The 24,839-nt window shown below is 32.2% G+C and overlaps 1 protein-coding gene across 3 annotated transcripts in view; it reads left to right on the top strand.

Moving 5' to 3' along the window:
- CADM2 (cell adhesion molecule 2) overlaps positions 1-24,839 on the top strand; it is a 986,159-nt gene that overhangs the window by 747,434 nt on the left and 213,886 nt on the right. For all 3 annotated transcript variants that reach the window (XM_016152338.2, XM_016152337.2, XM_016152336.2), the window contains one exon: positions 11,447-11,596. In XM_016152338.2, the coding sequence (XP_016007824.1) occupies positions 11,447-11,596 (150 nt within the window). The remainder of the gene's footprint in view (positions 1-11,446; positions 11,597-24,839) is intronic.

Genomic DNA, 24,839 nt, shown 5'->3' with positions numbered 1-24,839 from the left:
ACGGTGAAAAACACATCCTATTAACCACTATGTTATTACGTTTTTTTTCAAAAGGCAGCTTGTTCCTTATGGAATATTCCAAGTTAATTCATATGTTACTACATATTGATCAACATTTAAATAATTAAGGTGATATCATTTTAAACACAAGGTTTTCAAAAACGTGTGCCCACTATGTCCAAGGTAATATCTTATGCCTGTTAGAAAATAAAAAGTGATAGGCATTTCTGCCCTTTCAACATGTCTCAAGCTGAAACATATCGATGGTGACCATGGGTATACAAATTCTGTTATTGGAAAAGAAAACTCTTATTTCTGTATTAGTCAAAAGAAGAATCCTTTTATAAAGTTTATAAAATACACTCTTAAGCAAGGGGAAAGCTCAAATGTTTTGTTACCTCATTTTTGTAGTCTTTTAGGAACTCATTATTTATTTGAAGGCATAGTATAGTTATTAGGAAAATATGTCTTTGCGAAAGAAAACTTTTAAACATATATTTATAGTAGTACTTTTTTTTCTCCCAGATAACTATTGTGGCCTTAAAAATAAGCAATAAAATGGAAGTCCTCCATTATTAATAGCAAGGAACTTCCCTAGGCAATGACATTTTAAAGTGGAAGTAAAGGATAAATTGTTTATCAAAAAGTGGGATATATATATAAATGTGGGTAACAGTCCTGTTTCAGTACAAGCTCAAATCAAGAAAATATGAGTTTCCATTTACTAGAAGGTAATTTACAGTGAAAATAAAAAATACCAAGATATTAATTACCTTTATAAATAAATTATCTCATGATTTAATGGATTCGTTGATATTTTCTCAAATAGGTTTTGATTCTAAACACAATTTTCACAGTGACTCATCTCTGAGATTAAAAATACTTGGTTTAGGGATAATGTTCAGTTTGTAGAATTGTATCTTTTGAGAATGTACATTGAGTTATGTCACTTCCTTTAATGGCTTGACATTGCATGTAGAAGAAATGTAAGTCCTTTATTATGATATAAAAAGCTGTGCATAAGTTAGCCTTGACTTTCTTTACTACCTGATGTTGGGCAATCTCACTTGTTTTATCTAATGGTCCAGGCTCATTGTTTGCACTTTCTCTCTCTTCTCTTCTCTCTCTCTCTCTCTCTCTCTCTCTCTCTCTCTCTCTCTCTCTCTCTCTCTCTCTTTATTTTATTTTTAAATTTCCAGTTTCTTCAATAGCCAACCTTTTTCCTTCTTCTGGTCCAGGACTTTTAAATCAGCTAATTTACTTTTTGGAATGTTGGTCTCCTCTCTCTAACATTCTTGTCCTCTTGCAATTTTAAAGACTGGTCCTTTCTCCCCATTTAGGTTTCAGCAGAAGGGTCACCTTCTTCTTAGTCAGGTCTTTCCTTTATATGACTGTCTTTTAATGTTTTTACTGCTTATCTTTAGGCTATGAGTGCTAAAGTTAGAACTTTTATTTCTAGCTTGTCCACAGTTGTATCCCCAGCAACTATCACGTGAAGTATATTCTAGGCACAAAACATATATTTGTCAAATAAATTAATGTCATTTTATAGGCAAAATTCATTATAAATGTGGAAGAGAAGTTTAAAAAAATATTAGCATCGTATGTTTGTATATACAGTTCACATGCCTAAAATGAACTAAGTATACATGATTAAATGATATATGTTTGTTATATTTTTCTTACATGCGTCTTAATGTCATTTTAAAAGTTTCTATTAATGCCATAATCCAGAGAGGCATAATTAAAACCAACATATATGTCTCTCTTTTATATGAATATATCTATTCAGTACACAAATGCAATTATTTAAATCTTCTACAGAGAGTACTACATGAAGATAATATTAATGTATAAGTAATTTAGATAATAGTCAATACAATTTTATGCTTGTAGAGTATGTATATATGTTTCATAATACAAAAGAAAGATGTGACTAAAATATATCTACTATATCTTAAAGAAATCATCAATTAGTAACAATATATTAGGGAACAATTAATTTGTGTTGGTATAATTTTTTTTTCATTTAGTTTTAGAGAAAGCCAGCATAAAAACCAGATTTACATGTTCATCACTACTTTTCTCTTATTTTACTAGCTATATTTAGTATGTTTGTAACAGCTATGTATTTGAAATTAGGATTTAATGATACTTGTGTTATATCCTTACATGTTTTTTACTGAATTTGATCCTAGAAATGCTACTAATTTTTAAAATTTTCCTTGAAGTTATTAAATATTTAAAAATGTATTATAATTAATTATTATTTTTTTTACTTTATTTAAACATATCAGCCTTCTAAGACCTAATAGGTGAAACAATGATATGCAGTGTTTTCCCCCTTTAAGTCTCAGGTTGAGGTTTTTCCCAAGGACTTCAGTTTTAAACAGTTATGTCTCACCCAACCTATTTTTTTTCTCTAGAAGACTGATTATTCTACATTCAGCACTATATTTCTCACCTTGTCTTCAGAAAAGACCTACCATCTGTGTGTTCCTTCCAGAATATTTCCACCAGGTTGTCATCTCAATTTAGAATTTAGTTATGTGATTGAGCTTCACTGTGAACCAAAATGTGATTGTGGTCATAAATGTATTTTCTTTGGAAGTTGCCTCTTGAGTGTTCATCAGTTAGCAAGCAAAGCTCATCAGTTTTGCTCATCCACCCTGAAAACTGTGTTTTAGAAGAATATGCACACATGATAATTACTACGTAAGCCTGTTTTAAAATTATTAAAATGATTTTAAAATCCTCTTATTTTATCACCTTATAAGACATATAGTTCCTTTTTATTTTAAAATTATTTCCTTTCCTTTTTATTTTTCTGTATTACAATGCTTGAAGATCTATCAATTTGTATAGGAGGAAAAGTAACCTTGTGAATATAAATGTGAATATTTAATGTTCCCTTTTTCCTTGAAAAATTGAATGTACTCATTTAAAAAAAATCATTGTTTGAATTTTTGAGAAAACTCAAAATATGTTATGGAATGAATTAAAATAGATAAATTAATGAGAAAATATTTTAATGTGTTTATTATAAAAATCTATTTTGGTTGTAAAAGTAAATCTATTTATAGTTAATCCAGTTCACTAAGTCCATGGTATATAAACAACTTTATTATGCATTTTGGCAGTATAAAAAGCAGAAAAACAAGCTAAGAATTAAAATAACTGATTCTGTACAGATACAGGTTTAAAAAAATTGAGAATTTTTTAAAATTAGATAATGTTATAACACATGCTAAAGCAATACAACTACTAAACAAGAACATAGAGCAGCCATGAAACAATGTTTCCTAGGATTTTATAAATATCCTCTGAAGCTCCAAATTTTATAATTTTATAATTTAAAAAACATAGATTTTATAATTGTATAATTTAACAAACATAGATTTTTAGAGTGGTTGAGTAATATAAAATTAATAGAAGAAATACGAGAAATCTACCTTGTGTAGAAAGAATAAATATGTTGGGAACAGTTATAATACAGAAGGCTGAGCTATAAAATCACATAAAATTTTTTGAATGGAAGGGAAATCACTGATGTTATATTTCACCTACATTACAGATTTTTCTGGGCCTGGATAATCAAGAATTATCTCTAATTATAAATCCTATCATAGACTCAGCAAATGGTATCTAGCCTTAACGTAATGTTATATAGTTAACTGGGTCACCTACTCACCATCCTTGCGTTTCTATTGGCCATTTGGAAATAATGCAGTAGCTGTCCCATAGGTCTCCTGGTCTGCCATGAGTGTCCAGGAAAACCTATTATCACATTCCGGAAAAGAAAAAGAGAGGTACAATTTCTGCAGGAGAGTCATGATTCTCTGGGTCAGGAGCTGTGGGAGCCACTGTAAATCTGAAAGAGCCTTTTGTCATGGATCAGAAGCCAAGAAAGGACTAGGGCCAAGCTTTGGGCACATAAAAGTTTCCGTTCTGGGAGCTGGGAGCAGAATGGGTTGTTCACAATGGCTATAGTGAACGCCACGATCTGGTCTACAGGACTGTAACTGCTGAAGCTGCCAAGTTGGCACTCTTACACTCTGATATCAATTGGAGAAAGCCCTTCCAACCTTTCCTGGCCTTGCAAGACCTGCTGCCCGCCAGCTTTGTTTCTTTCCTGCCTTGGTCTGGCAGTTACAGTGGAGCACAGGTCTCCAAAGTGCTTCCTGTCTCTATGGAAACTGGCAGGCAGCACCAGACTGATGGCCATGCTCCACAGTGTCTAGGCAGAGGGGAGGCACATAAGGTGGATACCAGGTGTTGTACTCTATAACGCAAGCAGAATCCTGAAAGGGTGAAGTAGAATCAGAGAGAAATAAATTATATATGGTATCTTAGAAAAACTGAATACTTAAAGTTTTTCAGACTAACCTAAAAATGAGAATGAAATAATGAAAAAAAAATTATAATAAGTAGAGAATTCTAAGTATCTAAAAGAACAGAGGGACATTCCAAAAGTGGAAACATTTTACACTTAGTTATCTGTCTTAATTTTTCCTTTAATTTCCTTTCTTACATTACAGAGCATTCATCACACTTCTCTTGAGAATTATAAGCTTGCACTAATGGCATTTGTGCTTTTCAATTCAATAGGCTTTAGTATGCAATACGTGTTTCAGTCCACACAACTACTGAGCCACAACTTTCACATTAGAAGGTTATTTGTTTAGAATGCCTTCAGTAATTTAGTGGAAGTAATAGCATGCTGTGTGTGCATTTAGATATATTTTTAGGCTCTAATTTAAGCAACAAGAATGATCTTGAACTTTCTAAAATGCAGGCTCTTTATATACATATCCCAAACTAGTTGATGAAACAGATAAGAGAGAGAGGGAGAAAGAAAAACACGAAGCAGAGACTAGATGAGGGGAAGACACTAAAGATTGTAGGCTACTTTTCTACTTCATTTAAAAATAAGTTACCTATTTCTGTCATTTTCGTTGAGGTTTGTTTTTAAGAAACTGTAATTTAATTTATTTTGTGTCCACTGATCTATTTGGCATCTCTGATTTCCATAATCTAAATATGAAAATCTTAATATAAGACCAGTATTTTGCATTTAAAATGGAGTTTTTGAGAGGACACACGAATATTTTTAAACAAGCCAAAACATGTATAGTATTTGATTCAGATGCCAATAACAGCTTTCACTAGGTATAAATATATTCTAAAAGGAAGGGTCAAAGTATATGGCAGTGTTTACCTCATGAGAAGTTTACACTTTCTTATTGAAAAATTGTATCTTAAATTGTCTTCACATCTTGTTTTTAGTTGTTCCCCTTCACTGTTTTTAAATCTGGTTCTCTCTTTGAGAAAGTTTTGCTCATTTTCAGGAAGAAAAATAATGAGAGTCCTCAGTTCCTGTTAAATAGCCCACAAAATTTGATCATTTATCCTGAAAAATCACTGGCTGCAACTCACTCCCTCTCAGCTGTGCAAAGCCTCAACCTCTGCCTGTCTAGATATATCTCAGGTGATTATTGCTCTCAGTAAGTAAGCACTCATGCACAAGTGTGCTCTGATCTACTGTTGTGGCCCACATTTCATCTTTATCTTAGGAAGAGAAATAGAAACAATCACTGCCTTCACTCATCATCCATTCAGGAGATAGCAAGGCCTGAATGACACTGTTTTTGCGAGCAGAACCATGCTTTGGGATCAGCGCTCAAACGTGCTTCTTCGCCTGTCTGCTCTCTTTCAATAGTACCACTGGCTTCACAAATCTCTCGTCACTGTTTTGTTTATTGCTTCTTTAAGCTTATGGCACATCACAATCTGTCAGCAAATGTCAAGGTGACTATAATCTTAGAATTTGCTTCTTCTTGTCCTATGTGTCAGTGTGCTAGGTTCTTGGTGGTCAGACAGTGAAAGCATGTATGAAACATGTGAGGGTATGTCAGCTCTTACCTAAGGTCAATAGGAATCAAGATTCAGTTCACTTGATTTTGAACTTGGTAATTCCTAATCTAGACAAGAAAAGGTTCAAACCATTCTTTTTCTAAATATATGACAGATGGGCATACTGAAGGAAAAATAGCAACTGCTTGAACTGCTATTTTAAGACAGGGTTAGGAGAGCTATCTTTTCAGAGTATTGACTAATTGCTCTTCACTGAATTGCCTTTCACACAATAAATTAGCAAATTACTTTTATATTTTTATATAACTATTGAAACCAACCTAAATGGGTTTTAACCACTGATGATAGTTAGAAATAAACTCAACGGCCTGAGAAAAACAAGCAACTCAAGATCACTCTCCACAGAGTAGAGAAAAAGAGATCTTATCTAAAATACATTTTTTTTTTAATTGGAAGAATAGTAGGTGGGAAAGAAAAAAGACTGTTGGAAAGTGATTTGAGGAAAAGGAAAATAAATGATTGATGAAGGTACTCGAAATATGAAGAAAAAAATCTTCAAAAACAGAACTATACTGCACTGGAAAGATTAATTGGTTTTCAGAGAAAAAAGTATATTTCTCCTAAAAATGTATGCAACAGCCCCAACAAGAGGCATCATGTATTTCTTCTTCAGTGGTGTGCTATAAATGTTTAACAACTGGATATGTGTGTGGGGAGGGGAGGAATGTTGACTTATTTGCCAGTTTTCATCATGAATATAATCCAACTGTGGTCAATTTCAAAGATATCTCATCGAGCATGAAGTGAGAAGAGTTGCATTCAGTTGTCTTCACAAGCTAGTGTGAAGCAGCTCTAGCACATCACTGCTTTTATTTGAAGATGTTTCTTCACTTATTAAAAATAGATGTAAAAGGTCTAATTGCATCTTTGAAATGTATGACTCCAAACTACATGCTCCTTTTATAACAGTTATTCAGTCAGAATTTTCACTTTATTTTCAAAGTAGCTCCGTGGTAAAGCATGTGAGATCTGAAAATAGAGTGCAAGAGTTCAAAAACCTGACTGCTGCACATTCTAGCTGTATGATTGTGGGTATATTATGGCAGGACTCTTTATATTAGTTTCTTTATCTTCAAGGTAGAGATATGACAAGGATGGCATGAAAATTAAATTATCATTAAAGGAAATGTACTTAGAGTAGTACCTAGTACATTGTGAATGCTCAGTTAAGGTTAGCTCTATTTTTCATATGTTTACTGCTGGCTTAGTAACAGTCGCGGGAAGAGATAACATAAGAAAGGTGTGTCGATGTGAAAACAGTGAACTGTAGAAAATTTTTATGAGTTTATTTGAGCCAAGCTGATGATATATACTGGGGAGCAAGATCTCAAATGCCCCAGAGAATAACGCTTTTGCAGCTTCTTTTATGGATTTGAGATTAAGGAGGGAGCTAGAGAAGATTACATGAGAGTGAGAGAAAGCCAAAGAGTAGAATCGAATTACAGGATGGTCAATGAGATCATGTGCTCTCTTTAAACTTAATACACTCATTGAGAGGTATTCTGGTACTTCAAAGGTGTGTTAACCTAGATGTACCAGAACAAGGACAGGGCTGGCTTAAAAACTTTCACTAAAAAAGTTATATGGCCAGGGTATGACTACCCACTATGACCTGCCCAGTTAGGAATTTATGATCAGATCACCCTGCTTGGATACTTTCCACATGACCCTTCCCTCCTTTTTTTTTTTTTCCCCCCACTATTAAAATGGAAAAATTATACCACAAAGGGAAGGTAAAATACTTTTAGTTACAGAAGTTTATCTTTCTAAGAAGGTTTAGGTAAAGCTTATTATATTTAATATTCAAGAAAAGTTATTTTCTATGCTTTTCCCCATCTGGAGCATTAATTTGTCACAGTCTCTCTTATCATGTCCTGTTTTGGGGGCTGACAATGGTGTTAGATATTCTAGATCATCATCAGTTATATCTTTTTATAAACACTCATGAGTTTCAAGTAGAACTTAAAAACTTGTCTTAAGACATTATACTAAAAGGCTTTCGTAATTTAATTTTTCCTTTTTTTTTCTGGGTGAATAATTAGTCTCTCTTTCTGCCATTCTCTCTTGATCATGAACAAATGCAACAGACTCAACTTACTCTGATATTCTACTATCACAGTTTCCCCTACAAACGCAGCCACTCTTCTGAGAAGATGCTTTCATTTTGGACAATGAACACCCATTGAGAACTCTCACATTAAATAATGTAGCTGATTCAAAGATAAATAAGATGTACTCGTTACCTTAATTAGCCTAGAAACAAGTAAGGGAGACTGATATCTATGCAAATAATTAAAAAGAATAAACACAAGGACAGGAGGAAGAAAATGATGGACCTAGGTTACCTGGAGAAATAGCCAGCTTCCACAATTCTAAATTAGAAGTTATGTTTCCTTTAAATCTCATTATTAACTTGTTTGCTAAGAATGACTTCTCGGAAAACTAGGATGGTGGTGAGCTTAGTTAGAGGGAAGAACATCTTAAAGTAAGAACTCAATGATATGACCAATGCATTTTAGAAATTCTTGTGGATGATAAACAGGATAAATACTACACCACACCTAGACTGCCTTCTCCATTGCCATCATTCTCTCCCCTGAAATTTCTGATTACTTTGCAGACCCTTAGCAAATTTGCTTCCTTTATGCACCATTCAAATACTGTTTCATACAAGGCAAGGCATGTAGTAGATCCCCTAAAATATGTTTGATGAATGCATTGAGGATGAATCCTTAATTGACAACATACTAATTTTGCTAATTGAGGTAATTAGTAATTTCTTTAGAAAGATTCTCTGAGATTGAATTAAATTATGACCTTGAGCCATGAGGAGTTAAAAGAGAAAAGCAGAAGCTAACTTGATGCTTTCTCCAGGTTATAACCAGAAGTAAAAGATAATTCAAATAGACGAGAAGTTTGCCTACAACACTGGCTTTTGAATTGATTTTAGAAACTACATATCCTAAGGGTGTTTAGGATTAGTAGATGTTCCACATGAGTTCATACTCTATGGAGAAAAACTAAATTATTTGACTGCAGGAATTTTAGGCTGCAGGTCCCAGGGAACTGAAGGAGTAATACTTTAAAGTCGGAATCCACGTAGGTAGAAAATGGAGGGAAGCTGTCCTAATCTCCTACCCTGAAGGACAAGGTGTGGGTGTGCTGGTGTATATGTAGAGTACCTGGCACGGAGAAGACCCTAACAAATATTAGTTTTTTTCTCTCATGGACCAGTAAAGAAAGACTGAATTACTGAAAGTAATTTCTGAATAGGGTAGAATATGAAGGGGCAGTTAATATTGACATTCTCTCTTATTTAAGTTTTACGTCATAATTGAAATTTATGAGGACACAATTGAGCTATGTATGCAATTTAAAATTTCATTGTTAAAGTGCTCATCCATTTGTTTATTTTTTGATGTTATTTAATTCACTTTTAAACAAATAGTGATAAAGTTACTATGACTCAGTAGCCTTTAAGAAAAAATAAGAATAAAACGTTGAACTTTCAGAACAATCGCCAAATGGTTCATTGACTTTGTTTCACTATGGAAAAATCGCTTAACCTCCCAGTGTCAGTTTACCCATCTGTGAAATGAGAAGGATAATATTTTCTTATGGGGATGTTTTGAAATTATTTTGTAAATGTAGTGGATAAAATTGTTGCAAGCATCACTGCTTTTGTTCCCACTTCTTTAAAGAAGCAGACAGTATTATTTATGTACTAGTTGATAGTCAAATTGTCATCTGGGATGAACTATGTATATTTATTATCCGTTATGTGCTTTTTATTACTTAAAGAATCTCCTCTTCCACAGATCACTTATTTACGTATTAGGTCCATACCTGGGAACCCAAGCAAAGTATCTTAAAATTATTCTGAGCTTCATATTTATGAGCTGCTAATCCTATATCTCTGGTAATTATTTCTTCTTTCTGTTTTAGCTCATGTTTTCTCTAATGTGGTTTTTCACCTCACCTCGCTTCACAATATTGATAGTTCTTCATGTTTTCCTGCTAGGGGTCACCTCTGAGCTGAAGGCAAAACACATCTCACTCTGGTTCCTGTTGACTTTCCATTCAACTGTCAAAGAATTTATTCTAGACACCTCCTAACCTCAATTTAAAAACTCCATCCTAAAGATTACAGGGAGATAATTCAGGAGTTGCCATAGTGACTCTAAGAGTTTGGCATTGAGGAGACAAAGCTACTGATATTCAGATTTTTATATTTGATAGGCTTAATTATATAACATGGCCATAAACTTCTGTGCTTGTGTCATTTAGGTTTGGAAAGAAAATTTCTTCTTCAGGTTCTTCTCTCTCTTATGGTGCCAATCAACAAGCTTCTTGGTAATGAGATTCTTTATGCTGATAGCTCCAGCGTAACCTCAAGTGGTGCTTGTAGTAATGATAAGATCATTACAAAACTAAAGAAAAAAGAGAAAATACATTTCATGGGTGTGATTAAGTCATCATAATATTCTTGTATATGTAAATTATTCTTGACTTAATGAACTACCTTACTCACATAAGACTATTTTAACCTGGCTCTAAAAGTATTTCTTACCCATGTTAATAACTGTTACCAGATTTGACAGAACTCATCTTCAGATCAGCTTGCTGAGGTGAAATTTATGTATTATGTTTCCACGTGCATGAATTTTGTTTTAACTATTAGAAATGCTCTTATTAAGAAAACTTATTACCAAATAAGTTTAATACTTAGGAAGATAGAAAATGATTGTATTCTAATGATACCCAAAATGACAAAGGTTATTAAAAATGTTTTTTCTTGATTATAAAAGAAATATATATTCAGTGGAGAAAGTCATAAAAGTATAAAAAGGAACAACGAAGAATATTATCTCTATATTCCAGGTATGAGTAATCACTTTAAGATTTTTATGAATATTCCACAAGATGAACACTTTTTGAAGAATATTTACATTGTTTTCTCTCACAAATTTTGTACTTTTAAAAACAGCTACACCAACAAAGAAACCCTAGTGAAATAAGAATTTTTTAAATTTATTTTATAGGAAATTGAATCTAAAGTGCTAGTATCCATATTTTATAGACTTTATTCAAGATTATAAAAGATACCAGAGAAGTATTTTATGTGTTTTCTCTGCTGCTTTAGAGAATTTGATTCATTCAAAACTATTTCAGTGTCTTATTTTCAAAGATGACCAAGTCTAGCACCATATAATCAATGCAAGTTCAAGAGCAATTATTAATAATCAAGTTACTATTTAAAATAAATATTTATCTGTAACTAGGAAAAAGGTTTTCTGGAATATGTAAAGAAACATAAAGGGTTCTAATTGTATGTCAAAACTGTTGTCTTCTGATTAAGGATTTTTAATATTTTTCTGTCTTTTTGTAATATGTAGTTTTGTTGTTTTGTTGGTTTACATTTTATTTGGAGTGAGAAGTACAAATTAGCTCTTGGAAAGTTAATAATTTTATAACTTTCAGGTAATCAAAATTTTCTTTAATCCCCTTTTAGGCAGCCAAGGGCAGTTTCCACTAACACAGAATGTAACAGTTGTTGAAGGAGGAACTGCAATTTTGACCTGCAGGGTTGATCAAAATGATAACACCTCCCTCCAGTGGTCAAATCCAGCTCAACAGACTCTCTACTTTGATGACAAGAAAGGTGAATGCATTTTCTTTTAAATGTTTTAATCATATTCTGAAATATCCTAATTATAATGAATTTATTTTTCTGAGATGATTCAAATTATTCCTTTTGATTACCAAACTGTCGCTGCTTGTATTTAAACATGTTAAATATTAAATACTTTAGTTTGCAAGTCATAAACACTAAAGATAACCTATGTCAACTTTTTAATAAAATAAACAGTTCTAATTTGTTTCAAAAATAGCTTTATACCTCTCTTAATAATCACCTCCTATGCAGACACCATATTCTTTTATACTTGTGGCTGCCTTGTGTATAGACTTAAAATTTTTTTTATATCGTCAGTGTATTTCAGGGATGCCATATGATTTGGAAAGTTTCATGATTTATTCTCATGCATTGGGTTTCAAAGAATTGTTAAAATGATGTCCATAATAAGTAATTTTATGATTCCAAAAAATTAAAATTAAGTAAGAATCTGTATTTACTTCAAATTGAGTTGTACTTCATTAAGTCCAACTGGACTTGACAATTGGATAATAGATTTTGATTATTTTTTTTTAAGAAATAAGGAAATTCATATAATATGACTCAAACAAACAACTAAAAATTTACTCTGAATTGCTAAGCCTTCATCCATTGTTATAAGTTTGGGGATTAAATGAATTCATGAACTGTAATGAAAATATAGAGCTGTTACTTAAGATAAATTTAAGCTGTAAAGGATATAAACACCTATTCACATAATGGCTGTTCAACATGGTCTTAATGTCTGCATTTCTTATGAATTTGTGTATATAACAGTAAAATAATTTAAAATCAGCTCCATTTTAATAATTGAAGTATAGTTAAATTAGTCTAGCAAATGTGCCCATTCCACCTAAAATATGAATTTATTATATTTTGTAGATTGCTGTAGTCTTCTATCATGTGTAAGAGAATCCTTTGTACTCCCTGACATGTTTCGGTAAATCTCCTTTTACTCCTAGGTACACATACAAATTTATATTCAAATAGTAAAATAATAATTATTAATTTCATTCTAGATTTAAGATAAAATATTTAGCTTATTTTAAACTTTAATATATAATAAAGAGTGATTAAAAATCTAATTCATTTATTTGACAAACATATTTTGAGAATTCCTTTGTGCAAGGCATGAGAGTTAGAGAACGGGGCATGCAGTCTAGTAGGGATGACAGACAATAAATGAACACATTAACAAAATATATTTTAGAGTACATTGGTCAATACAAAATGTTCTCTATATCTAGAATTCTTTCTCTAAATGAAAAGATAGATGATACATAGATATTCACACAGAGAGAAATTGATTTTAAGAAATTAGCTCACATGATTTTGGGGTATCAAGTTTGATATCTACAAAGCAGGCCAGAAAACTAGAGACTCAGGAAAGAGTTGCTATTGCCACTCATGTCTGAAAGCAGTCTGGATGTAGAATCTCTTCTTAGGAATCACTTCATTGTTTTTCTCTTAAAGCCTTCAACTGATTGAACAAGGCCCACCCACATAATGCAGATAATCTGCTTTACTAAAAGTCTACTGATTTAAATGTAAATCTCATCTAAAAATACCTTTACAACAATGGCCAGGCTGCTGTTTGATGAAATATAGGGGTACTGTGACCTAATTATCACACAATGAACTATCACAGAGGTTTAGTTAGGAATGCTATTATTTCTGCAGAACTTTATTATTTAGAAAGAGCTTTTATTTATACTGCTTTATTTTGCTATCTGGGAGACAAATAGGACAGATACCACTACTGGCCATATTCACATAGAAATATTTGAAAGGAAGGGCTTAAAGTTCTCATAATTGCCTGAGACTAAAGTCATTATTGTGACTTAAACATTGTGACCTCATTATTAGCTAGACTTAAAGCCAATATTGTGACTCCGTATTTATGTGTTAATTAGAGTGTTTGATATGTAATTCTTGTTTAACAGAGACTCCCAGTCATAAAGATTTTGTTCTTGTTGTACTTTAGGGATATTTTAAAGAATCTGAAAATACATTTTAAAGCATTCATCTGATAAACATTCACTATAGCAGTATTAATGTAATTTTAATCCTTATTAATATTATTGATTATTATATTCTGTTGAAGGCCTTTCTTTTATCTCATTGTAGAAAATTTTAAATATATTTTATGAGACTATAAAGTATTCTTTTCAATATGAGGAATAACTAAAGAATATCTAATGTGATATTTTTAAGCCTTTGTAAAGAAAATATATTATTCATGTGTAAAAGTTGATTTTATGACTTAATTAACTGAATTAAATAGTTACATATATAACCACATAAACCAGCTTATATTTTAGGTAAATTCAATGGGAATGAGAGTTGTATAAAAAGCTTGAAGACTTCTTTTGATCTCATTGGTCTCTAGTAAAAATATATCTATTTTATTGTGTTAATATTATGTAAGCTCTATATTTTGATCTTAAATTTACTAGTGCTTTGGGGAAGTGAAGGCACATATCTTTAAAAAAAAATGTGCTAGTGTTTGCTTTGTTTTGATCCTTCATGGTGTTCGGAGGAGTTTGTTGCTGTTGCTTTAAATCAAGTGATTTAAGTTGCTTTTCAAATAATGAAATTTTATGAGTTAAAAAATTAAATACATAAGCAAAAAGGTATGCTGGAATTTAATAACCTCTTTTAGCTTCTAGTATTAATTGATTACAAGTATTTGTAAATAAATATTTAAAACATACATCCTCAAATATAAGGTAACATCAATTTTAAGGAAATCTCTCATTTGCCCAATGACATAAAGCAAAATAAAATGTTTTTAGGGACAACAGACTTTTACGAATGTTCGTAGAACAATTAAATATATAGTTATGCTATTTAGTCTATAAATGTGATTATATATAAATATTTAAACTAATGTAAAACATACTACTTTAGAAATATTACTTTTCCACTCTTACATTTAATGGAATAATCTTACTTAGCAGGACTTTTTTTGAAAGTGTAGATACTATCAATAACAAATTTGTCCCAAGCAACAACTATAAATTTTTATAACATTAGACCATTTTTTGTTGCTCCTTCATTCTGTAGGAGTTTAATAATGATCTCTGCTATATAACAACTTATTGTACTGCTTTTTTAAGAGATCTTTGGGAGTCATGTTTACAGTGACATCTACATCTGTGAGGTCAAATCCTCAGGCACAAAAACAAAATCTATACCAAATGTCTTTGCCTCCTTTTTGAGGGATTCTATAAGTTAGCATTGAAAGAACATCTAAAACTAGAATTGATTCATGTTATTTCAGGCTAATGCATCTTTCCTGTTGAAAATAGAGGAACTTGTAAAGCAAGATTTGCAAAGATTTGGGAAATAAAGCAACTCTTCTCTTCTGCGGGATAATTATTTTAAAAAAAAATGTTATATTTGGGATATTTAGCAATATATTCCTGAATCATACTGCTATAAAATAACAATACATCTGATATATGAATTATTGAAGTATGCACTTGCTTTATATCATTTTTCTTATCCCAATTGCTATATAACTAAGTTATGTTGAAAAGAACCAGTGTGTTTATGTGTGTGTGTGTGTATGTGTGTGTGTATGCACGCGTGTGTGTGCATTTATGTGTTTTTAGTATATAGCAGGTTTCTGTTTTCAATGTTAGACTTTTTCTAACTCCTTTGTGGTTCTAATTGCCAGTTGCAACAGAATAACAGAGTTTTGAATAAAGAAACCCTTTCATGAATGACAATCTAACATTTCTACACACACACAAGTACTTGGTTTGATTCCTATGTAATGTTTTAGTGGAAGGGATCTTTAACAGTGATGTCCATCAAATGCAAGCATTTGAAAATGAAATGATTTTTGAAGATTCCACATCACAATTTCCCCCATACTTTTTGTCTGTATTTACCTGCCTAACCTCAATCCTAAGGTTTATCCCAAGTAATCAAACATGCTACAGTTGTGCCAGAGCCTATGTAGAGAAGCTAAGCATGAGTTAGGGTGACTAGAGTATCCCATATATGTTGTGCAAGTCACTGCTAAGGAGAACAATAGAGAAAACAATGGGTTGTCTGTGCCACTGATTGCACCAGATTTCTACAGGTGGTTCCTATTGTTAAAGGCTTCATTCATCATGCTGTTCTTATTTCTGTCTTAGCTGATGTTGCCAGTTGTTCTTGGGAGCTTTCTAAACAAAATATTTTAGTGACATGCAATATCACAGTGTTTTAAGTGTGTCTCATGTGATTATAAAATGTAGCTGAAGTTGAGAAGCTTTGGGTTAAGCAATTCAATTCTCATAAAAATTCTGCATCCCTAAGCTTAGATTTCTGTGCTGACAGGTTATTGAGAACAAAGGAAAGGAAAAAGGAAAGGAGAGAAGAAGAGAGGAAAGCAGGAAGGATGAATGGAAGGATAGAAAAAGAAGGAAGGAAATAATGAAGGAAGGAAGAAGGAAGGAAGAAGGAAGGAAGGAGGGGGGCAGGAGGGAAGGAAGGAGGAAGGAAGGAAGGAAGGAAGGAAGGAAGGAAGGAAGGAAGGAAGGAAGGAAGAAGGAAGGAAAGAAAGAAGGAAGGAAGGAAAAAAGGAAGAAAGGAGAAAACTGCCCAGAACAAAATAAGTACTTCTCATTAACATTGCTGCTGCCAGTATAAGCTCTAAGAGGCATTCTGAATAGCCATTCATGCTACCTGGAGACACAAACTTCAAGGATCCTGGGCTGAACAAAGGCTGAACAAAGAACTCAGGATGGCAGACCATTGGTCCAGTTAGAGTTGGAAATGCCTTTCTTCGTTACTTGGACTTAATAGCCAAAGAAAAGCAATACTATGAGTGGGCAGTTGATGATCAGCTAAATAAAAATTAAGCGGTTCCTTTCCTAGGAGTCTCCGTCCGGGTGGTTAAATGTGAATCTTCAATAATCTGTTCACAATGGAGACAGATGTTCAGAACGAAATTGGCTAAAGCAAATTAATACTGTAATAGTTTTTATTCAGGTAAAATACAGAAGACCGTGGATCCGGGCTTTTACTACCTTGAACACATTTAACATGAATCCGCAGCTTTCCCCTTTTACAAATGGAGAAACTGAGGATCAAACACTCAAGGAAATTTGTCCACAAACATTCATCTAATGACTGGTAATGAAGGAATTTGAATTCAGGTGTGGCCTCTTTGTTAACTAGAATGCCCCTGAGAACAAAGACACCTAGGCACCAGGTTACTTTGAGTATAATCCAAGTTGCTTGTGACATTGATCTTGGCAGCTGCCTTTTGGTTAAAGAACAGCAATCCCTTTCAAGCTGTTGATAACATCCACGTAGTAAGACAGGTATACACTGTAGTCAGAACTGCCCAACAGAAATTTCCATGATTGTGGTAGTGTTCTGTATCTGTGCAGGGGAATTCTTTAGTGAGAAGACACATGTAGATATTTAATATATATTGTATATGTAATATGTATATATATAAGTTAATTAAAACTAAATGAAATTAGAAATTTAGTTTCTCACTCACACTAGCCACATTCCAGTACTCAGCGGCCACATGTGGCTAGCAGTTACTATTTTAGAAAGCACAGTTCTAGATGATGATTCATTCTTTAGATGCCATGGTAGACTTTGCCTAATTCCAGACTTGACCAGTGGAATACTCCCATTTTCCAACTGGGAAAGTCCTAGGTCATTAAAACACATATTGAATATTAAATAAATAAAATTTTGCTGATTAAATTGCACTGCTTTAATAAGGAAATTATAGCATAGGAGACAGGGAGTCATATCTAACTTCTAATTCTGACTCTGACATCAACTAGCAGAGTAATAAAAGAGGAATATTGACACTGCACTGATTCAGATGTTCTGGTAGTTGTATCAAAATTGCATTTTTAACAATTTCCCTGCCTATCGTGTGTGCACCTGAACATCAGAAATCATTATCCTATAAAGTAGGATAAAGTACAATCCATTTTATTTCTGCATAAGTTTTGTATGAAGCTTTTTTCCCCCAATAACACTTAAGAACCTGAAAATGTAAATAGAAAATAAAAACTAAGGGGAAAATTTACATTTAGGTTCTTATTGGTCAGAGAGACCTAGCACCAATGCAGCTAATGCAACATTGTAATGTTCACTTGTAATGGCTCTCTCTTTTTTCTATTTACACAAATCTTACTGCATATTTTATAAATAGCAATGAAGCATTTGGAATAGAGTGGGTATAGGAATACAGAGTAGGGAGCAGAGGTTATTGAAATACCACATGATTGTTATGTGGTATTTGGCAATAGAAATTTAAAAAATCAATTAAAGCATCACATCTGTTTCTCTGCAGATGTGAAGAAAAACAATTGAAGTAATACAATCTGATCATTTAATGCTCAAAAAAGTACACTTCAATTTCTTCTTGTTATTGACAAAGAATACTTTGGACAAACATTTCCAGGAGCGCAAAGTGTATGCATGCAATAGACATATCTCTATGTACTTATATTTGTTATTATATAAAAATGTAAAATACATTATATTTTCATGATATTTATTTTCACACTATTTTTGTTTCAATGACTTCAAAACTTTTATGAATGAAATTTTATTTCTGAAGGAATAAAAAATAAAATTGTATTAAGGTCATAGCCAAAAATTGCTAGTATTAATTAGCCAATTATTCTGCTGATGATTTTACATTAATACTGGGGACAATGTGAGAAGAAGAACATGAATAAGATGTCCTAGAACAAGGAGTGATAAGAGAATAAAAATGAGATGGATTTGAAATGGAGGTACATGTTCTCCTGGCTCCTTGCCAACCAATGCCACCTGACCATGTCCATCCTCACAACTGGTTTCAATCAATTTGACAGGCTTTAAAATATTCAGGATTACTCAATAAAAAACAGGTGTTAAACTGGCCAACATTGCTCATCTTTTTGTTTTCTTAAAAAATTCAGATATTACGTATGTTACAATTAAGACATGAAATAAATAAACAACTTATAGTTATACATACTCCACAATTCTAAATAACTCTCAATATATTTACATTTTCTCATTGGATTCACAACAACCTTTTACAGTGGGCATTCCCATTTTATATAAGAAGAGTTTGCAGATTCCAAAAACTTGAGTAGTAAATATAAAATCGATGAAGAGACCTGAATTTTCTTACAACAATCCTACTTAACTTCATGCTGCATCATTCTAATGAAAACTCTATTTTATTGCTCTTTGGATTTTTATTTTTACTTTTCTTGTGAAAATTTTTACTTTTAGGTTTTTACTCCAAAGTCACCTTCTCAATGATAGATTTCCTAAACACATCTTATTTTACATTTCAACCTCATCATACAACAATATTTCATATATGTTAGCAGATTTCCTAACAAAATGTACATATTAAATGTATATATGTAAATATACATATTAAAATATACATATTAAATCAAGTTGGCATTAGGAAATAAGTGGTACAGTTAAGTTAATGAAGAATGAGCACACTATTTACAGATATACAGCCATAATTTAGGGAAATAGCAAACAGGAGCTGGAAGCAGTAGAAAATTCTACTTTTGGGCCTGAAAGAGTGACAGAGGGAGCTAAAGCTACGATGTGGGAGAAGGATTCTAGTTAGAAGTTATGACTGACTGGATTGGGAAGGACAGGAGTATGGCAATATGTAAATTGATTTCTCTTTTCTCCCACTTTCTGATCTCCTGTCAATGCCTTCCAAGATCTGAGTACAGATTAAAACCATAGGTCAAGTTATCCTGGATAGTTTAGTCTTCCAGGACAAAGACTGAGAAAAAAAATAAATCTGGAAGAACAAATAGAAAGTAACCAGCACAATTTACCACATATAAACAAATATTTCTCCCTGTTTAATTTTTAGTTATGATGATTTCTGCTGAAAACCTTGTATCACTCTAATCTCATATTAACTAACTTCAAATAAATTAATTATTTTGGGGAGAAATAAGTTGCAACAATGTAGATTTTTCCAAAACATATTAATTTATTCAATATTATATTCCTCAAATTTAATATATTTGTTAAAGTGTGTGCTTGTAGGTTTCTTAAAAAATAATTTACTCTCATTTAAACTGTCAGTGATAAAGCTATTATTGGAAATCCTTTTTAAGTATAAGCAAAATGTTCACTTGTACATTGTATTAGTACTACCTTTATCCCTTTATGCCAATGTAGTTTGAATCCAGCAATTTCATGAAAAACAAAGATAATCATATACACTATAAATTTTGTTGGTTATATGATAGGTTAAGCTATAACAGCATTAAGATTTGGGACTTTGATAGTCAAAATCTGAATGCTTTCAGCAAATTTTAATTTTTGGATATTTATAAGTCAGCATAATTTTTATAATTAACATTATATCTTAGAGAAATTAGGTTTTACTGATACTATTACTTTTTACAATAGTTTTTGTAATATTTTTATGTATAAGTAAATATGAAATTTACCACAAAGATAATTAATGATATCCTCTTAGTTATCTCACATTTTTGTTCATTAACATATTTTTTTAGCAAAATCCTATAAAGAGAAAAAATTACTTCTACAACACTAAATATTACATTCTACTTTCTGATGATTTATTTATGCATTTATTCAATCATTCATTCAGTAAATATTTGCTAACCATTTGCTCTGTGATAAGCACTATGCTAGGTTGTTGCAGTATTATAGGTCACCGATTTTTGTAGAGTCCATTTTATGTTTAACAGAACTATTTAACAGAAATCTTGTTTTGATGAAAATTATATGTCCTTTAACTTCTATTCCTATACATATCTGAGAACACAATTTATGAGCACATTTGTATGTTGGTAAGACATACAGAGTGAGCACATAATCAGCAATTATTGCAATGCTCTTAAACCATCTGGGGAAGTGCCGCTTTTTAAAGTTACGGTAGTAGATGTGGGATGATGACATTGTGCTATATCTATTTCCATCTCCCAAAACAATATTTGAAAAAAGCAAACAATGACCAGGTTTTGGGGAAATCACTAAATATCATTTGTGATATTTCATACCCTCAATTTTTTGGAGTTAACTGTTATTAAAGAAAGCAGACTCCATTAAGTAAGTGTCCTTAATGTATAAATATCTAAACATGTTTTATATTTGTGAAATATTGAAATGTCTCAGGAATTATGCTGGGCATTGGAACTACTAAAATAAATAAAATATGGATTTTAAATCCATGTATCATCTGTATATAGGAATGGTGGAGGGGATATAAGAAAGAGTATTAGGTCAAGCATTCCACAGGTAGGTAACTATAAGTGTACTTCTTGCATAACAAACCTCATGGTAGAGAATGCAAAATATCTAAATAATTAATGAATGTATCCTCCATGAACCCGTGTATGAAAAATGATTTGACCTGAAAAAGTGCAAGACTGGAACATGCTATTTTTGATAAAATGGATTTCTTTAAAGACACAATTGCAGAGGTGGCAGTGTATTGCACAGAGACCTGATTTCCTGTTGACACACTGATATGCTCTTTATGTCGAACAGCCTTTTAATCAAGATCAGCACAGAGATCATGGAGATTTTAAGATATTTCAACATTTTTTAAGTAAGCCATTTTCAAAATAGCATTATCGTTACAGTTCCTTAGTAAGTGTTAGAAAACCTTAATTTAACAGTATCAAAAAATATCGTCCATAGTAAATACATTTAATTCTATCTGTAATTACATAATTTGGATTCATACAGATTTAATTCTGTTTTAGATAAAATGTAGTTTAAAGTTTTAATATTTATTTTTAGTCGTTTTGTCCGTTCTGCATATTTCTTAATAATTCGCATCAGATTTTGAGAGAGTGATATTACCACTAATGGTGAATCTACATTGTAGAAAAAGGTGCCAATTTTTTGTTTGAGGCTTTTGAGTTTGAGGGCTGACTTAGCCCTACAACATGGACATAAAGTTTATTCTACTCAAAAACTTAGAATCATTTCTTTGTTCTAGTCTCAAAATCTCAGAAGAGAGAAATGGGTTGGTCGAAACACCTTATACTAGATGTCTCTACTGTGCTTTGAGGTATAACTAGCAGTCTATAGCCACTGAGCCACAATCACTATAATTTGTATCTTATGCATCCAATTAAAATTTCATTCAATAGTTTCAGTGTGCACATCTATGCAGAACATGCTTATCTCTTGACAGAATCCTTTTTTTTTGTTTGTTTTGTTTAATGAAAATAGCTTTAGCATGAAGTAAAAAAAATGAGTAAGAAACCTCTGTTCCAAATATTATTACTTGAATGCCCCTAAGAAGTACAGCTTCTTTTTAATCTCAGGAAGTAGTTTTTATAAGTAAGCTTGAAAATATTGGTCCAAGTACCCAAGTACCAAAAAGTAGAAATAAAAATATATAGTCATTTATTAATGGCCATACTAATTTACAAAGCTTTTAATTCTGAATCCATTATAGCTAAAATATTAATAAATATGCTCTAATTTTCAATTTGTTTACCTTGTTCTCTTAAATTATTTTAAATGTTTCTTATATTTAGAAATACTGAGGGTTTTTCCTTTCCCATGCTTCTTTAAGTAACATTTGTCCACCATTCAAACAACATAATATAGTTTAGAAATACTATTTCCTGATAAGTAGTTTAGTGTATTGTTTTATATCGTGTGTGAAGTTATAAATTAGTATAGGTATCCTTTCTTTAACTTATTATTATTATTATTTTAGTTCCAACAGGCTCCCATAAATGATCTTTGTAAACAACAGTAAATGAGCATTTTGCAGCTCTGGTGAAATGTAGGGAGGCAGTGTTGTTTTAGCACCAAAGTGTGGGTGTTTGTAAGAATTAAGTTTCTTGGTTTTACATCTATTCATATTGAGTTTAGTAAGTGGACTCAAGTACAAATGGCAAATGAGGAGGGGAAATACCAGTGATTGGTCTGTCAGCATGCTCTGTAACATTCACTTTTATATTTGAGAAAGAATGATAATAGTATAGGAAGGATGGGAGTAATATGAATCTAGACATAACGTATTGTTTTTGGACTTTCAAAGCCCCTTCAAATACATATAGCCCAACTTTGTCTAATGCTGAAAATTGCATGCAGTGGAATTGAATGAGCTATTTTCTATATAGTGAATTGTGATATAAATATCTTCTTGAAACCGGCAACTGTGTTCTCCTACAGAGATAATAATTGTTATTAGTCACTTATTTTTTTTTTTTTTTTCTAACTTAAAAACCTACCTCACGAACTTTTGCAAACGTTATAGATGAATTGACTGGTTGAAGTTTATAGGCTTAATAGTCAAGGGAACTGCAATTGAATTCAAGTTCCACCATGGATTTGTGTGTGGTCTTGAATCGACCTTGATTGATTACATAACCAATCTCTGTTCAGCTTATAGGCCTCTTGAGGCCAACAATTTGTGAAAGGCCACCTGCTGCCATGTTCAGGTATGCAGGCAGAAACTCTTAGAGTTTGTTTTGAGATTTCGGATATGTTGGAAAACTAATGCTGTAATATCAAACAATAAAAAGCAAAACAATAGTCTGCCATGAAATCTTAGACTGTTTTTATCTAACAGGAAGTCGAGATTTTAAATACTCTCTTTGACTGAAAGTGGCTGTGTATGGGTAAATACCCGATAAAAGGATATAAGGCTTTCAGTTAATAGAACATAAGGCAGAGAGAAACCCTGTATTTAAATGCTAATTTTTAGCCCTGCTGCTTCCTAGGTGCTATTTTTGTGTAGAATGTGAAATGCAATTAGGGTTTCTAATTTGGAGGCCAAGTTGCTATTCTAAAGGCTTTGGGAGAAGGTACCTAAATTAGGAGGAGAAAACATTAAGTGTGAGCTCTTGTGGTGTGAGATTTTCGTAAAGAGGTGTTCAGCTTCTCCTATGTGCAGGGCTGCCACCGAATCTTTGTAACAGAATGGCAAAGAACCAGAATAAAAAATCAGTCCTGGTGCTTTTATTCTGGGAGCTACTTTAACTGATTTCTTTGCTCCCTTCTATATATTGCCTAGAAGTCTAGCTAGTTGAAATGTACATTTCTATTTTATTTATTACCTCCTCACTTAAATCCTCTTTTACTAGGTGTAATAGTGTTTTGAATTTCTTTTAAGGTTTCTCATTATACTACTCTGCATTGTCTATAAATAATTGTGCTTCTGCCTTTCAATAGCCATAGCTCTACTTTTATTTCCTGCCTTAGCATATCAGCTACTGTATAAATTCTTTTAAAATTGGAAGAATAAAAGAAAAAAAAAGTTCTGCATTTGAGCAGCTAGGAGAAGGAGGTTTTGAGTACAGAGAGGTGAAAGGGAGATAAAAATAATTTTAACAGCTCTGGTGTGATGTTACGATGACCTGAACCCTGAACCAAAAAAAAAAAAAAAAAGTAAGAAATAGAAAGAATGCATTTGAAAGGCATTCACACAAGAGATGACTGGCCTTGCTGATGTGGTTAGGGAGCCAAAAATTAATTTCTAGTTTTCAAACCAGGAGCAAAGTAATCTAATTATGAGTAGCCATATAATTGCTTATATTATCAATATGATTATTTATATTATTAATCTACTATCTATGTCAGAGAAGGTGTAACAAAGGAAATTAATTATAATTCTCAGTTTTTAAGAAATTCTAAGATTATAGATTCAAAACAATTAGTAGATGTTTCATTTACTGTATCTATACAGTTTGATATTACATGAACCTTAGAGTAATTAAGATTCAATCATTCATTCAATAACATTTACTGACCTTCTTTTTGCCATAGTTGTTTTAGGTACTTTGAATATAGTGGAGGATAAAAATTCTGCCCTAATGCAACTTGTATTCGAGTGGGAAGAAACTTGCCAAAAGTAAAATAAATAAGTAAATGTACAGTTTGTTCAATGGTGATGAATTCTGTGAAGAAAAACATTTAAGGAAAGGGAGAAAAGAAGTGCTATTTTAAATAAAGTCTGAGGGAATCCTTTTTTAATAAAATGACAGTAAAACAAAGTCATAAGATAAAGAGCTAGCAGTGGGAAAATCTGTGGGAGCAGTGAGCCAAACAGAAGAGCAGCCTGAAGTGAAATTTCTCAGTATGTTTGAGGAAGAGCTCAAGGAATGTGTGCAGGCCAGAGAGAATGGGGAGAAGAGACGAACACAAAGGTAAGGCTGTGGGGAGTGCGAGTAGGTGGGATCTTGTCGGTCATGGAAGGATTTGGCTTTTTCTTTAAGGTGAG

Source organism: Rousettus aegyptiacus, unplaced genomic scaffold, assembly GCF_014176215.1.
Source record: "Rousettus aegyptiacus isolate mRouAeg1 unplaced genomic scaffold, mRouAeg1.p scaffold_m13_p_4, whole genome shotgun sequence".
NCBI lineage: Eukaryota > Metazoa > Chordata > Mammalia > Chiroptera > Pteropodidae > Rousettus > Rousettus aegyptiacus.
This window is presented reverse-complemented; position numbering and strand designations above follow the sequence as displayed.